This window comes from Copadichromis virginalis, linkage group LG7 (genome assembly GCF_057382275.1).
Source record: "Copadichromis virginalis isolate Kocher_CV1m ecotype Utaka linkage group LG7, C_Virginalis_male_GT1.1, whole genome shotgun sequence".
Taxonomy (NCBI): Eukaryota; Metazoa; Chordata; class Actinopteri; order Cichliformes; family Cichlidae; genus Copadichromis; species Copadichromis virginalis.
Window position 1 is genome coordinate 17,851,629 of NC_140624.1, and position 13,817 is coordinate 17,865,445.

Consider the following 13,817-nt stretch of genomic DNA (forward strand, 5'->3'; position numbering starts at 1 on the left):
TGCATTGCCTTGCTGTAGAAGAATGCTGCCCCATATTAAGTTGATAGTAGAGGTCAAGGTAACAATCACACGAAAGCCAAAAGTTCATCCAAAGTTCACTTCTCATAGGTTTTGATGTTCAGACTGTTGTTTTAAGGCAGTAGTTTATTGTAACATAATGCTCATTCGAATATGCTTAAATCATATTGTTTTTCTATTGACCGCTGTGTATTAGTGATGCATGCGACTGTTTGCAGCAGTTCTTCTCTGCAGCCTTGTGATGGCAGCATGATTCTTTGAAATCTACACAATGCCCTGAGCTTCATAATAGAGTGCAGATTGTGGAGAAATGCTGCTTGTCCCTGATAAACTACCACCTGCTAGTGAGTTAGCTGTTACCATGAGAGACCATGTTATTTCTTAGATGATCGAAATGCATTGGTTATTAGAGACATCTTAAAACAAATGCAAAAGTATCCCCTCTTTGTTTGTTAATGTTTTTGCTGGGGGTGTAAAGTTATATGTCTTTGGTTTATTGGCTCCAATACCAGATAGAAATTCTGGCATTCTTGTTTTAAACTGTTTACCTAAATGTCCACTTTGGATTGGAAATGGGATCAACTGTAACTAAACACATATAACAGTGGACTAAAGCTCCTTCAAACTTCACTCCCCTCCTTAGCATGTAGCCACTAAGGAAATCACAGACGGACAATCCCTGCAAGAACTTTCACACCTCTTACATATGTTATATGAGAGACGCAGTGCAAGAATGGTGTGGACTGAGGATCTATTTTAGTGAGCCACTCACATGAGCACTGGAATCTATATATCTACCCTCTTTCTTTCCTTCTAGTCTCAGAAAAAGACGCCTGTGAGTGTTTGTCACCTGCTGTAGAAGGTAAGGATTTTATTTTGAAATACAGGAGAATCAAGGGATAAGGAAATAAAAAACATGTGTTGCAATATATTCAAACTGTTCTTGCCATTCTGAATTTATCAGTATTTTTAAAAATGGATATAATAATTTTTACTCTAAAACAGTATTTACGTTATGATATTATGTTGTCATTTACTAAGACCAGGTTTCATATTTTTTATTAAAACGACAAATATACTTGTGAGTCAAAGAGGGGACTGTTTTTTTTTCTAAATCTAAGATCTGTGGCTTCTCACAGATGTCCGAGTTGAAGTTATGACTAACACACAACAGTGTCCATTTGATTTATGTGTTTTACTTTTACAAATCTTCTCCTCTTTAGTCTTTGTGTATGTTTCCTTTTTTCAGAAATAACCTGCCAGGTTATTGTAACCTTTTTTGGATTTGTTTGAGTGAGGATTTTTTTAAGTCACACGTTTGACCTTTTGACAATGTCATACACTGTTTATGTCGCCTTCTATGTATACCCAACCCACAGTAGCTACAACAGTCAATGAGCTGAAATGTGAAAAGTATCCTTCTGGAAAAAAAAATACAGATGTTGTTCTAACTTTGTTTTTCTTATATTTGCAGATTAAACGAGGGGGAACACAAGACTGCAACCATGTCTGAAGCGTACGTATAACCTTTAAGTTTCAATACACGTTAGCATTTGCTATGTGAGATTCTAATCTAATCAAAGCATCTCCTCTCCACCTATTTGCATCCTTGCTCCAAACTTTACAGGCCTTCGGTGAGTTGATTTCAGTTGTCAGTAATGTTAGCTGTCAATGAGATGGCTTAATCGATTGGATTAAAACTAGGCAACACACCAGCTATGCCTTCAGCACTTTAACCCTGTCTTGAATGCTGACATTAATGAGTGAATTCTCTAATCTAAATATTAAAAAATAATGAAAATAAGTGCAAAACTGAGCATTTGACAACAATTCATTCAATACATTCAAGGCCAAATGAATAAAATGAACATTGTCTTCTTTTCCAGAAACCAAAGCCAAAAATCTCTGCATCTCGCAGGCTGTTCTTGAAGGTATCTTTTGTCTAATTGTGTATTAATCTTAGGAATTCATATTCTTGAAGCACTGTAAACCATATACTGTGTGTTTGACTGAGGTGTCATCCTGTATGTGCACCAGACAAAACTGCTAAAGAAGGCCATGACTATGCTGGAGAACGAAAAACAATTCAAAAAAGATGAACGAGAGAGGATCCTTGCTGAGAGAGTGCCAGACCTCCAAATATCCGGTCTGTCTTTGCAGGAACTACAGGTACATGTGTCAAATAGCAGGAACTTTTTTTGGATTGTGGCATAACAAAAATTGACATAAAATCAGGAAACTATAAAAACTCTGGTCATTTTTTCCCACCTACTTTGGGTAATATCTGGCCACAAGGAATTACTGATAATTTATTTTCTAAGGTCTTGTGATATCTATAACCAAGAATTTTGCTGGCACACAAATTCAGTTACTGTGTTTATAATTTAGTTTGTGGTACTGAGGGCATTGGAAAATGACATTTTAAAACCTCAACAGCAATTCAAGCAATACCTCGCTTTAGCAGAAGAATCCACAGACCTCAATGTCAACAGTTTACCATTATGACCATTAGAAAGTATTCCCAGTGAAAACTACTCACACAGACTGTTTATATCAATCTGTGGATCAAACAAACTTATATAGATGAATTTATTTTGTATTTTATCACCAAGGCATTGCACATATATATGTTCCAGTGTCTCTTTGTATCGTTTCTTGTCAGTTTTTCCCATTAAATTATTAAAACCAATTAGATAAAAACTTGTTTTCACATCAGGTCTAATACACTTAAATCTTCTATTCACAGAATTTTTGTAAGCAGCTACATCAGAAGATTGACGTGGTTGATGAGGAGCGCTATGATATTGCTCTTAAGGTGACAAAAAATGACAAGGAGGTAAGTATTATTTGCAAATAACCAACCAAGTATTTTAAGTACAATCTTATAGGATGCATACGGACAATAAAAAGTTCAATAAATTAATCCTGAGGATGGGTTTTTTTGTTTGTTTTAAAAAAAAAATCTGTGTTGGAAAAAAGATACAGGATCTGTCTCAAAAGATCTTTGACTTGAAAGGCAAGATGAAGAGACCCAATCTGAGGAGGGTGAGGGTGTCTGCTGATGCAATGCTGGGAGCTCTGCTGGGCTCCAAGGTCAAAGAGTCTGTGGACTTCAAGGCCAACCTCAAGACTGTGAAGAAAGAGGAGGAGAAGGTAAGTGGAGCAATATATATGTTAATTCACACTATTTTTTAAGAGTCCCGAATGTAAACAACAATGTAAATACACTATTAAAGTATGCCCATATTCTGCCTTTGAAACTAGTGCATGTGAAGTGCTACAAAGTTCAACAGTGTGCTAGGCACTAAGATTTAGTGCAATGAAAATAAAGACATACCTGCAGTGTTTGCTATTAAAAAGCATGTATCCCCACCTCAGTATGAATTTAACTGAACTAACTGTACTATCACCCTGCAGAAAGAGGAAGTGACTGACTGGCGTAAGAACGTGGATGCCATGTCTGGTATGGAGGGCAGAAAGAAGCTGTTCAATGCTGGACAATAGATTTAAAATGAATATCTGGGTTAAGATGTCTGTTAAGAAACAGGTGGATGCAACAACTGCATTAACTTTATAATGATTATAATTCTGACACAGCTCATGTTGTGAATATACAGACAGTAGTGAGGCATCAGTAGTGTCTTTAGGACAATTGTCTCTTAATATATATTTTTCCCATAATGAAAAAATGTGTATTAAACATATTAGAGCACTACATTGCTTTTTTAGTTTTTTAGCCTATATCTGAATTAATATTGATTGCCTGTGTCACTTCAATAATATCGCCCTGCTTTTTGACTTTGTTTATTTATTTAAAAAAATCGCCCATATTTACAGAAAACCAGATGAGCATATGACAAGAAATCTTTCATGTGTCCTGCTTATGTTCTGCCCATGTTGTCTGAAAAAGCTTGTGCTCTTTTGCTATACTGAACTGATTAAGACCGTGAATGCACATTCCAGGGGCAGCTAATGCTGGAATCAACTGTTCATGAAGTCCTTGTATGAATGTGGTATTAATTAAACTAATGAGCAAAGCATTGTCATAATCAATCAAATAATAAAATCTCTTTAACATTAAGCAGAAATCATTGTTCTCCTTTCAGTACTGTTTAAGAATGAATCACGCTCATAGTCTGTGTGTTTATCAACATAAACTTCAGAATAGTGAATTGATATGTTAGACATTTGCTTTATCCAGAATTTATTGTAGTGTTAAAAAGACGTCACGTGCAACTCATAATTTTTAACAAGGTTTTCTGGAAATTGTATTAGCCTAATGGTTCTCAAACTCTAAGGCTCCTCTCCGAGTTCATGCGTCACACCCAACAATTTGCATCAGTCATTAACAATAGAAAAGAACCCAAGGTCAGCATGATCGCATCCAAACTTCATCAAATGCTTATTTTTTCTTTAAAAATACATTTAAAAATACATTTTTATTCATATGCATGCAACACAGAGCACCTGTATAAAAAAGCCCAAAGCCGACTGTACTTCCTCAGGAGGCTGAGGTCTTTTAACATCTGCAGGAAGCTCCTGAGGATGTTTTACCAGTCGGTGGTTGCTGGAGTACTTTTCTATGCTGTGGTGTGCTGGGGGAGCAGCACAGCAAAGAAGGACTCATCCAGGCTGGAGAAACTGATCAGGAGGGCTAGCTCTGTGGTCGGCATGAAGCTGGACACTCTGGTGACAGTGGCAGAGAAAAGGACATTAAAGAAACTGATGGACATTATGGACAATGCCAGACATCCTCTGCACACGGCCATTAACAACCAGAAGAGTCTGTTCAGTGACAGGTTGCTTCTCCCAAAGACAAGAACTAACAGACTTAAAAACTCCTTTGTCCCACACGCCATCAAACTGTTTAACTCCTCTCTGGAGGGGAGAGGGAGGGGAAACAGGAGGACAAAGGAGGGGGGAACAACTAAGCTGTAGTGCCTCTTCACCTCACTGTACAATACCTTGTGCAATACTTTTTGTAAATAGTCAACAGTGCAATAGACTCAATACTTGAAATGTGCAATTCACTTGTATTTTTATTTTTTATTCCTATTTATTCTATTTATCCCCTTCGTATATTTTATTTATATTGTCTCTGTATTTATATATATGTGTGTGTGTGTGTGTGTGTGTGTATATATATATATATATATATAATATTCTGTAACTCTGTAACTTCTGTCGGTGCTGTGCTTTTTTGGAAATCGAATTTCCCAGAGGAACCCACCCGAGTGATTAATAAAGTTCTATCTAATCTAATCTAATCTAATATGCAATGATGTGCAAAAATCTTTTCCTCTAATTTCTTTAAATAGTCATTGGTAACACCTATTCCGCTTGTAGGACATTCAAAGCTCTTCTTTGGATGTTGGCTGACTTTTGATCTGTTCTCTGTCAATGTTGATCCTATGCTGCTTCAATAATGTTGAGCCTGTTCTCAATGAGATGCTTTCTAGGTGACATTTATGGCAGTTCAAAATCTGCATTTCTTATTCCTTCAATGTTGAGAAGATCCCCAACACCACTGGCTGAAATGCAGCTAGAAAAAATGACAGAGTCCACCGTACTGGTGGCTGTAGGCACTCACTGTTGTACTTTGCTCCTGACTTCCTCTGTACAGATGGATGTCTCAGGTCCTGTGCCAGGCCAACTAAAGAAATTGGAACAAATTCTATGTTTTTCCATCAGACTGGAAGTAATAGAGTGCATAAAGATCCATCACAGGACAGAATGACTACAGACCTGTCGCCTTGACGTCTTTGGTCATGAAATCCTTCGAACGACTGGTGTTAGCCCATCTGAAGGACATTACAGGCCACCAGCTGGACCCTCTGCAGTTTGCAGAGGGTCCAGGTCGGTGGATGATGCAGTAAACATGGGGCTGCATTACATCCTGCAACACCTCGACCTGGGAACTTATGCCAGGGTCCTGTTTGTGGACTTTAGTTCAGCTTTTGCCTGAACATCTCTCCTCCAAACTCCCTGTGAATGTGTGTGTGAATGGGTGGATGACTGGATATGTAAAGCGCTTTGGGGTCCTTAGGGACTAGTAAAAGCGCTATATAAATACAGGCCATTTACATTTATTTATTCTCAGTATTGGTGCCCCTCAAGGATGTGTCCTCTCACCACTACTGTTCTCCCTCTACACTAATGACTGCACCTCCAAGAAGCTGCTGATCCAGTTCTACACTGCGGTCATTGTCACATTGCTCCCACTGAAACTGCACCTTATGCACATTCTGTAGTATTCATTCCACTTCATTTCTGTATTCTATGTATATAAGTTTAGATTGGTTATTTATAGCTGGTTTACACAGCTTTGTGTATGTATGTGTATGCATGTGTAATGTGTGTGTGTGTGTTTGTGTGTGTGTGTTGTGTGTGTTTATGTGTGCGTGTGATTTACATTGCTGTGCTTGAGAGCCTCCATCTGTGTCTGCACATATACTTGGCCAATAAACACGATTCTGATTCTGATTTAAAGTTGATTCCGTGCTAAGTTGAATGAATTCAACTTAGCAAAGTTGTGTTGTACCCTCTGCTCAGACTCAGTCAAATGCAGCAAAAAAAAAAAAACTCATCACAGTGGAAATGGAAAATTACCAAAGCATACTGCAAAAGCAACTGTTTCCTGTTGCAAAGAAACTCGATTGTTTCAACTGCCATTGAAGCAAATGAATTGAAGGAAATGCAGCATACGGTGATGTCAATGGCTTCTAGACTTTAGGCAGTCAATGACTGCAAACAGTTTTAATCTGAATGTTAAAAACAGCCCTTGTATTTAAAATTTTGTTAGCCAGTCAAAATTAGTTAAAGTTTTGTTAAAACCATTTATCAATCAAAGTGAAAAGTCTGCACATTAATCACAACTTTACTGTTTAAATTAGAATCCACTGTGGTGGTGTACAGAGGATGCCACATTATAATTTATGTCACCTTTCTCTTTGTTTGAACTTCAGCAGGTCATCTTTACCATGTCTGCATACTCATACATACATACTACATACTGAGTTGCTGCCATCTGATGTGTTTATTAAATATTTGCATTCAAAAGCAGTCAAACATTTACATCTAATGACGTGGACAGAGAGTGTTAAAGGGCCTATACAAATGTTGATAAGCATTTTGCTTATCAACAACAGGAAACAGATCAGGGACATTAATTGTTTGGTCCCAAAAAGCTAAGTCATTACATTTTGGAACACGAGTTGAGATATGGCTAATAATTTTTGGTCAAATTAACCATTATCAGACACTGTTTCAGGAGTCAAATTAATACCCATGAATCAAATCCACTGAACGACTACCCTGAGGTACCCCTGAGCAAGATACCGTCCCTACACACTGCTCCCCGGGCGCCCAAAGGCTGCCGACTGCTTCACAGAGTGAATGGGTTAAATGCAGACAGGGATTTCCCCATGAGGATTAATAAAGTATATGTTATTATTATTATTGACAATGAGAAAAAGGCACCAAAAAGAAGCAAAATGACAGGAAAAGTAACAAAAACTATGTGAAGAAACAACACTGAAACACACAATTATGACAAAAAGACTAAAATGCAAAAATCAAAACAAAAAAACATCTAGCATACAGAGATGTCAGATAATGGAAAACACCTATATGATGTATAGGTGAATGCACAAAATAAATACAAATTTCAACTTCCTCATTGTAGGTGTGTCTGCCCTGTAGGATGAGCAGGGAGGGCTTTTATCCATCTGTACCCAGTGCCTGTATTTTTCATAATCTGTCCCTGGCTGCAACCTGCAGAGGACAACTTACACTTCTTAGCAAAATCCAGACTGAACCATAACAGCTTCCCAGTAGGCTATCTTACTTTATATAATAGAGCTTGAAGAACCGGATAGACTAAAGAACAATGTCGTTGCTCTTGAGTAATTTTAAATTTGGTCTGTTTTTTCACACGGTAATCGAAACACGTCTACGGTTGTGACACAGGCAACGCCTTCTCCCAGCTTCTCTATCCACAGTGAACGAGTCTGACGCTTGCAGCTGCTCCTTATAAACATAACGCTTGCAGCTGCTCCTTATATAAACATAACGTTTAGCAGTAGTACCGCCTGTGTGTGATATTCGACGTTCCTATTGGACGGCTGGACTGTCAATCGACAACGTCCAGGGGACGCTACCGTGCTTAGCCTGTGGTGTACTGCTGTCAACATTAACGGGTGTACCAGCTACATTTAGCCGGATATAATATTCTAACGTGGTAAGACGACGTTTTTTACAATGTTCCCATCAGTTTGGGATGAGAAACCTCAAAGTTTACAGTTCTGTTTTTAAATATATTAATCCTCTCTTTATGTCGGTTTAAGCGGCCATAACAGGCAGGGTTAGGGCTCTTTTAGGTATCGTCGCCCATCCTTTGAGGTTAGCTTTAAAGCTTTACAGCAACATGACAAAAAAGTGCTTATATGCTGGCTAGCTATCGTTAATTGTTGTTTTATCTTCAGCAAATAAAGAGTAAGGGTTAATGAGTGCATCTGCTGTAGCTAACTCTCAGCCGGCTAAAAACAACCTGTGACCTTTTGCTGGCTCTCTCTAAAAGAGGTCCCTGCTCCACAAACGTGTGATTCATTAGGATGTACATCTCAAGCTGGACACAGATCCTTTTTGCATCTGTGTCAAATCTTTACTTTGCTCTCTACATTGCCTCTTTGTTAATTTCTGTTGAATTTGTGCAGGTGCCTGCAGCAAACTCTCCGGATGTCCAAGTACAAACTGTTTCTGCTGAGACATGGAGAAGGGGCCTGGAATAAAGAGAACCGATTCTGCAGCTGGGTGGACCAGAAGCTGAGTGAGAATGGGGTGAAGGAGGCCCAGGACTGTGGAAGGCTCTTGAAGGAGCAGGGATACAAGTTTGACATCGTGTTCACGTCCATACTTAGCCGCTCGATCCAGACAGCATGGCTGGTGATTGAGGCTATGGGTCAGGAATGGGTCCCTGTTGTCAAGTCCTGGAGGCTTAACGAACGACACTACGGCTCTCTGATTGGACTCAACCGGGCAGAAATGGCTCAGCAACATGGAGAGGAAAAAGTGAAGCTGTGGAGAAGGAGCTATGACATCACTCCACCCCCGATTGATGAATCCCACCCTTACTTCCATGAAATCTACAATGACCGTAGATACACCACATGTGATGTCTCGAAGGAGAAGCTTCCCCGAGCTGAGAGCCTGAAGGAGGTGTTGGACAGGCTGCTGCCATACTGGGACAGCACTGTGGTGCCAGTGATAAGGAAGGGCAAGACTGCCCTCATTTCTGCTCATGGAAACAGCTGCAGGGCCCTGCTGAAACACCTGGAAGGTATGCTACCATAACCTGCCATAAACAATGCTCGCTGAGACTTTGTCTCTGTAGGGTGAATGCATTCCTGCAATACTGTAGTTGAAATCAGCAGCTGCCTCTGAACTCTACAGTCTTCTGCTTCTGGTCATCAGAGTCAATGAATTGGAAAGGACCTATTTCACTTCCAGAATTGGAAAGTGGTCGACCTCTTGTCGAAAGGCCACTGAGTTTGTGTTACATTTGCAGTGACTATGACCTTTTATCAACCTGCTTGTACTGCCCGCTCTGTAACTTGACACATATTGGGTGTTACCGTACCTGTAGATAATTACAGGAAGCAGAGGATACATGCAGGCTGGAGCAGACTAACATTACAGCTTTGCTGAATATGATCTCATTCTCTAGCAGTGATTCAAACTAAAAGACTGCAAACTGTAATTGGTCATGGTTGTGAATTAGGGCTGTGCGATATGACCAAAATCTCATATCCCGATATAAGAATTCTATCGTCCGATAACGATATAAATCACAAAAATGTAACATTTTCTGTAAATTCTGTGAATCTCGGGCAGCTCGTCTTGCGGGAAGTGTTTCCAGCTGTGCGTCATGTAGCTGGTGTCGAGTGTTTTAACCTATGCATGAAACTATACATTTTTAGACATAAGTTGTAACGGCCGCCGTTTTCTTTGTGAGTATTTATTACACGGCGTGCTGCAGGGGAAAGCTTGTTCTAACGTTTGAGTCTAAGGTTTATTTTTTAGCACCTGGCGGCTCTTTTTTACTTCTCATCCGTAAATAATCTGCTCTTTCACGTGATTCAGTTTATTTTGAAAAGTCTCAACAGGATCTTGAGCTTTATTGTGAAAGGTTTATGTGGAACATAAACAAGCAGACACGCTATGGTGTTACCGTCGTTGTTGCTAACCACAAGGCATAAAACAGGCGCTTGCCCGTCAGTAGTGTGGTTATATAAAATATAAGAGTAAGAGAGAACTTCAAGAAATTAATATAACCACTACAGTGACCATCAAAACGATGAAAAAATATTACCGTAAACAGTTTATTTTGCAACACCACGAAACAAACGATAGCGTAAAATGAAACGATAGACGTTTTTATATCGTCATCCGATATATATCGTTATATCGAACAGCCCTATTGTGAATGGCTTGTATTGGATGAATATTACTCCTCCTTTCTCCAGGTATATCAGATGAGGACATTGCCAGCGTGACTTTACCTACAGGGATACCTGTGCTGCTCGAGCTGGATGAAAACCTCAAGCCGGTGAAACCTCGACAACTGCTGGGAGACCAGGAAAAGATTCAGGCAGCCATTAAAAAGGTGGAAGACCAGGGAAAAGCCAAAACAACAACTTGAACGCATTGCAATAGTTGTAAGACGTAATATAGTTTCATTCTTGCTGCCTCTGAGCACTTTTTTTTTTTTTTATTAGCTATGGCAAACTCAACAAACTTGAATAACTCCTTATTTAATAACAGACAACTGCAACAACAGATTGTCATTCTACTAGGACACGGAGAAGTTCAGAGATATGTGTGTGTGTGTGTGTGTGTGTGTAAATGTTTTAATGTTGTGCTAAATGTTTTTGTGTAAGCACTGAGAAGACATTTGGTCTGTAGCTTGAATGCCACTGTGAATGCCAGCTGGGTAACACTTAAGGGTTTTATTTATGTATTTATTTAGTTATTAGGTTTCTTGCACTGTAACTCTACTTTACAGATTCATAGCAATGCACTGATGTGGCAAAATATTAAAATGCAAAATATATTTCCTCTCTTAAAGGTGTTTTTGTGTGACAGGGTTTCTAACCTGTGCCTTCAGTTTTTATTCGGCACCTGAAACATGTCTTTTATTGAAAGTGGACCTGTTATGCTTTTCCTTATTTACCTTCAGGTGTGCGCTGTTACATTGATGGATGGAAAAAGCTCAGGCTTCACTTGTTTGAAATCAGTTAAACACTTGGTTTCAAACAGTTTTTTTTTTTTCTCTGGCCTCTCTGTGATGTCATTGAGAAGGGATATTCTTTATACAGCTATCTCAGGCGGACGGCTCTAGCGCTGACTACTTGGTTTAAAGGGAGAAACACTAAAACGTCTTGTTTCATACAGTGGATGAACTGAGGTGTGGCACAAAGGCCAGCTGTGAGATAAACTGGGATTATTTTGAACTGTGAATCATGCAAAGCTACTCGTGTAGAGTCCAAAAATATGAATATGGAGCTGGAAATCAGCAGAACAGGTTCTCTTTAAGAATAAAAGCACTCCATTAAGAAATCTTACCTCAGAAAAATTACAAACCAGCCCATTCATTCCAAGAATTGGGTAATAAAGCCACTCAAATGCTGTGAAATGCTGAAATTGAATGTGGATAAGTTACTGATACCTTTTAATGGCCTACTCAATGCAGCAGAATCTGCTTTAAACAGTACATCAACTCTGACACATAACAGATTGAGTTCAAAACACTTACACTCATGGATATATTGGTATGACAACTAGCTATTTTTATTTCTTAATTACAGTCCTACATGGGCCATTTGATGTTATGTAATGAGAGAAGATGTCACTGTTTGCACATTGTCTTACAGCAGAACTATTTTACCGTTATATGTGGCTCACACTGCTTTAATGTTTTTAATATGTTGTAAAGTGTGTCTTGTGTGTAATTGTTGTCTCTTTTTTTTGTTTTTTTGTTCTCAGTTTCTTGCGTTTCGCTGCCACTGTAAGGCGTAACCGGTTTGTTAGGTCAACAGGCAAAATGGATACATTTTTAACATTTCTAGGTACTAAAGGGTAGAAACACTGATATATTTATATTTCCTGTAAGCTAGCTTAATGACCTCCCTGCTGTTCTCACCTTGCCATTTGAGAGTTGAATAAAAACTCTCAAGATGAATAAAATGGAATTCTAACTTTCCAAAAACATAAACTTATTTCTGTGTTATGTTTCATTTTCAGCTTTGTTTTTATCTGATTGCTCTTTATTATTGAAGAGAAGGGTGTTCCAGATGTTGCCCTGATATACAGTCAACTATAAATTATGTGATGGAGCAACTGAACCAAATCGGGAAAATAAACAATAATGCTTGTTTTGGAAGTGCAGACATCCTCGCAATTTGGATTCCAGTCGCCTCGAGCCCGCTGGAATCAATAAACGACTGAGTCTGTTTGGCTACCGCACATGGACTCAGAAGAGTGGTTCTTCATTTCTCAACCCTTTCTGTAATTTGGCCAAACCACTGAGGCTGAGACCGGGAGAAACCCTCTAATTGGATGGAAATGCTTCTAAATGAAATGATCAATGTGATTGTTTTTATTCCAACTTATGTGGCAGGAGCAATACATGTATTTAACTGATATGCTAATGTATGGACCACCGTGTTTATATCTATCCTTTAACAATCAGACAGGCTCATTAAGTACATCTGTCATTTAACCCAATACATCTAGAAGCCAAATACTGCACTTCAGTCAGAAAGCTTTTTACACACAATAATGCAGCACTGCTAAACTGCATAGAAAAGAAAGCGCAAGTTAGAAAATTGAATCTATGTTTAATATTTTTAACCTTTATCAACCAGAGGAATCAGTTCCACTGCAATTTAAAGACATCCCTAAAGTTAACCTGTGTGCATACTCATGTCAACCCTGTGAAACTCAGTGAGTTTGCAGCTTGAGCAGGCGGAGCTGCACATTGCATGCTCTGCTTATAAACCCCTGGTCGCTCTGTGCCTGCTGATTTCCAGCCGCTTTGGTCTGCAGGCCTGGTAAGTTTAATCATAATGTGTGATGTCGCTTCACAAGGTCATTAGGGCAGGCATATAGGGATGTTGTGTTTTGTATTTAGACTGACTTGTGTGGAAAAAACTGTATAATCAGAGTGAAGTACATATTTACAGCTGCTAATGACTGTTGAATTTGCAGTGGTTTCATGTATCATTTGATGTGAGGAAAAAAGACGGGCTGGTTCAGATTTTGAAACACCCCAAAGAAGACTCTTGAAAAGATTTTTTAGGTTATATTTTATATGGATGCCTCACTTTTGTTCTTCTTCTGTAGTACTAATTATTACATCTGAGCATGCCATCCTCATTCTAGATTGCTTGAAAAGAGATGAAACTGAAGAAATAGAACATAAATATAAGTGCACGACATTCATTGTTAAAGAAACTAAATGTTTAGATCTCTATGGGAGACTTTCCACACAGAGATATTAGGAGAACTTAATTGTATTCCCTCAATACAAGTTTTTAACATCCTCAAGCAGAGACAAGAGTGGGAAAGAGGTATCATGAAAACTGAAGTTGATGTGAAATATCTTTTTACACTGTGTTTATATTTTTATCTTTAATACTAGAAAGGAAATTTCATTGTTATAAAGAAAATTGATTCTACTGGATCCAAGCGGCATAGAAAAAGAACTCTAACAAGGAGTGACAGAAACAAAACAAGTCTCA

At 38.7% G+C, this 13,817-nt stretch overlaps 3 protein-coding genes across 3 annotated transcripts in view; all 3 read left to right on the top strand.

Annotated features, from left to right (window-relative positions):
- The first annotated feature begins 1,867 nt into the window (after window positions 1-1,867).
- LOC146704861 (troponin I, slow skeletal muscle-like) lies at window positions 1,868-4,099 on the top strand. Its single transcript, XM_085462283.1, has 5 exons — window positions 1,868-1,949; window positions 2,056-2,187; window positions 2,765-2,854; window positions 2,998-3,171; window positions 3,436-4,099. Exons 2-5 carry the CDS (start codon window positions 2,077-2,079, stop codon window positions 3,520-3,522), a joined length of 462 nt encoding a protein of 153 aa, XP_085318409.1. The 5' UTR covers window positions 1,868-1,949; window positions 2,056-2,076; the 3' UTR covers window positions 3,523-4,099.
- A 4,029-nt stretch (window positions 4,100-8,128) lies between these two features.
- bpgm (2,3-bisphosphoglycerate mutase) lies at window positions 8,129-11,146 on the top strand. Its single transcript, XM_085462287.1, has 3 exons — window positions 8,129-8,257; window positions 8,733-9,355; window positions 10,542-11,146. Exons 2-3 carry the CDS (start codon window positions 8,755-8,757, stop codon window positions 10,715-10,717), a joined length of 777 nt encoding a protein of 258 aa, XP_085318413.1. The 5' UTR covers window positions 8,129-8,257; window positions 8,733-8,754; the 3' UTR covers window positions 10,718-11,146.
- A 1,919-nt stretch (window positions 11,147-13,065) lies between these two features.
- Window positions 13,066-13,817, top strand: part of cald1b (caldesmon 1b) — a 32,371-nt gene continuing 31,619 nt past the window's right edge. Inside the window, exon 1 of the mRNA XM_085462289.1 lies at window positions 13,066-13,127. The gene's annotated coding sequence lies outside the window, so the exon portion shown is untranslated. The remainder of the gene's footprint in view (window positions 13,128-13,817) is intronic.

Excerpts from the sequence above, each read along its gene's own strand:
- LOC146704861 (XM_085462283.1), top strand. The coding sequence starts at position 2,077 with ATGACTATGCTGGAGAACGAAAAACAATTCAAAAAAGATGAACGAGAG. Across the intron at positions 2,855-2,997 it reads TGACAAAAAATGACAAGGAG|ATACAGGATCTGTCTCAAAA; the intron begins GTAAGTATTATT and ends GTTGGAAAAAAG. Across the intron at positions 3,172-3,435 it reads TGAAGAAAGAGGAGGAGAAG|AAAGAGGAAGTGACTGACTG; the intron begins GTAAGTGGAGCA and ends ATCACCCTGCAG.
- bpgm (XM_085462287.1), top strand. The coding sequence starts at position 8,755 with ATGTCCAAGTACAAACTGTTTCTGCTGAGACATGGAGAAGGGGCCTGG. Across the intron at positions 9,356-10,541 it reads CCTGCTGAAACACCTGGAAG|GTATATCAGATGAGGACATT; the intron begins GTATGCTACCAT and ends TCCTTTCTCCAG.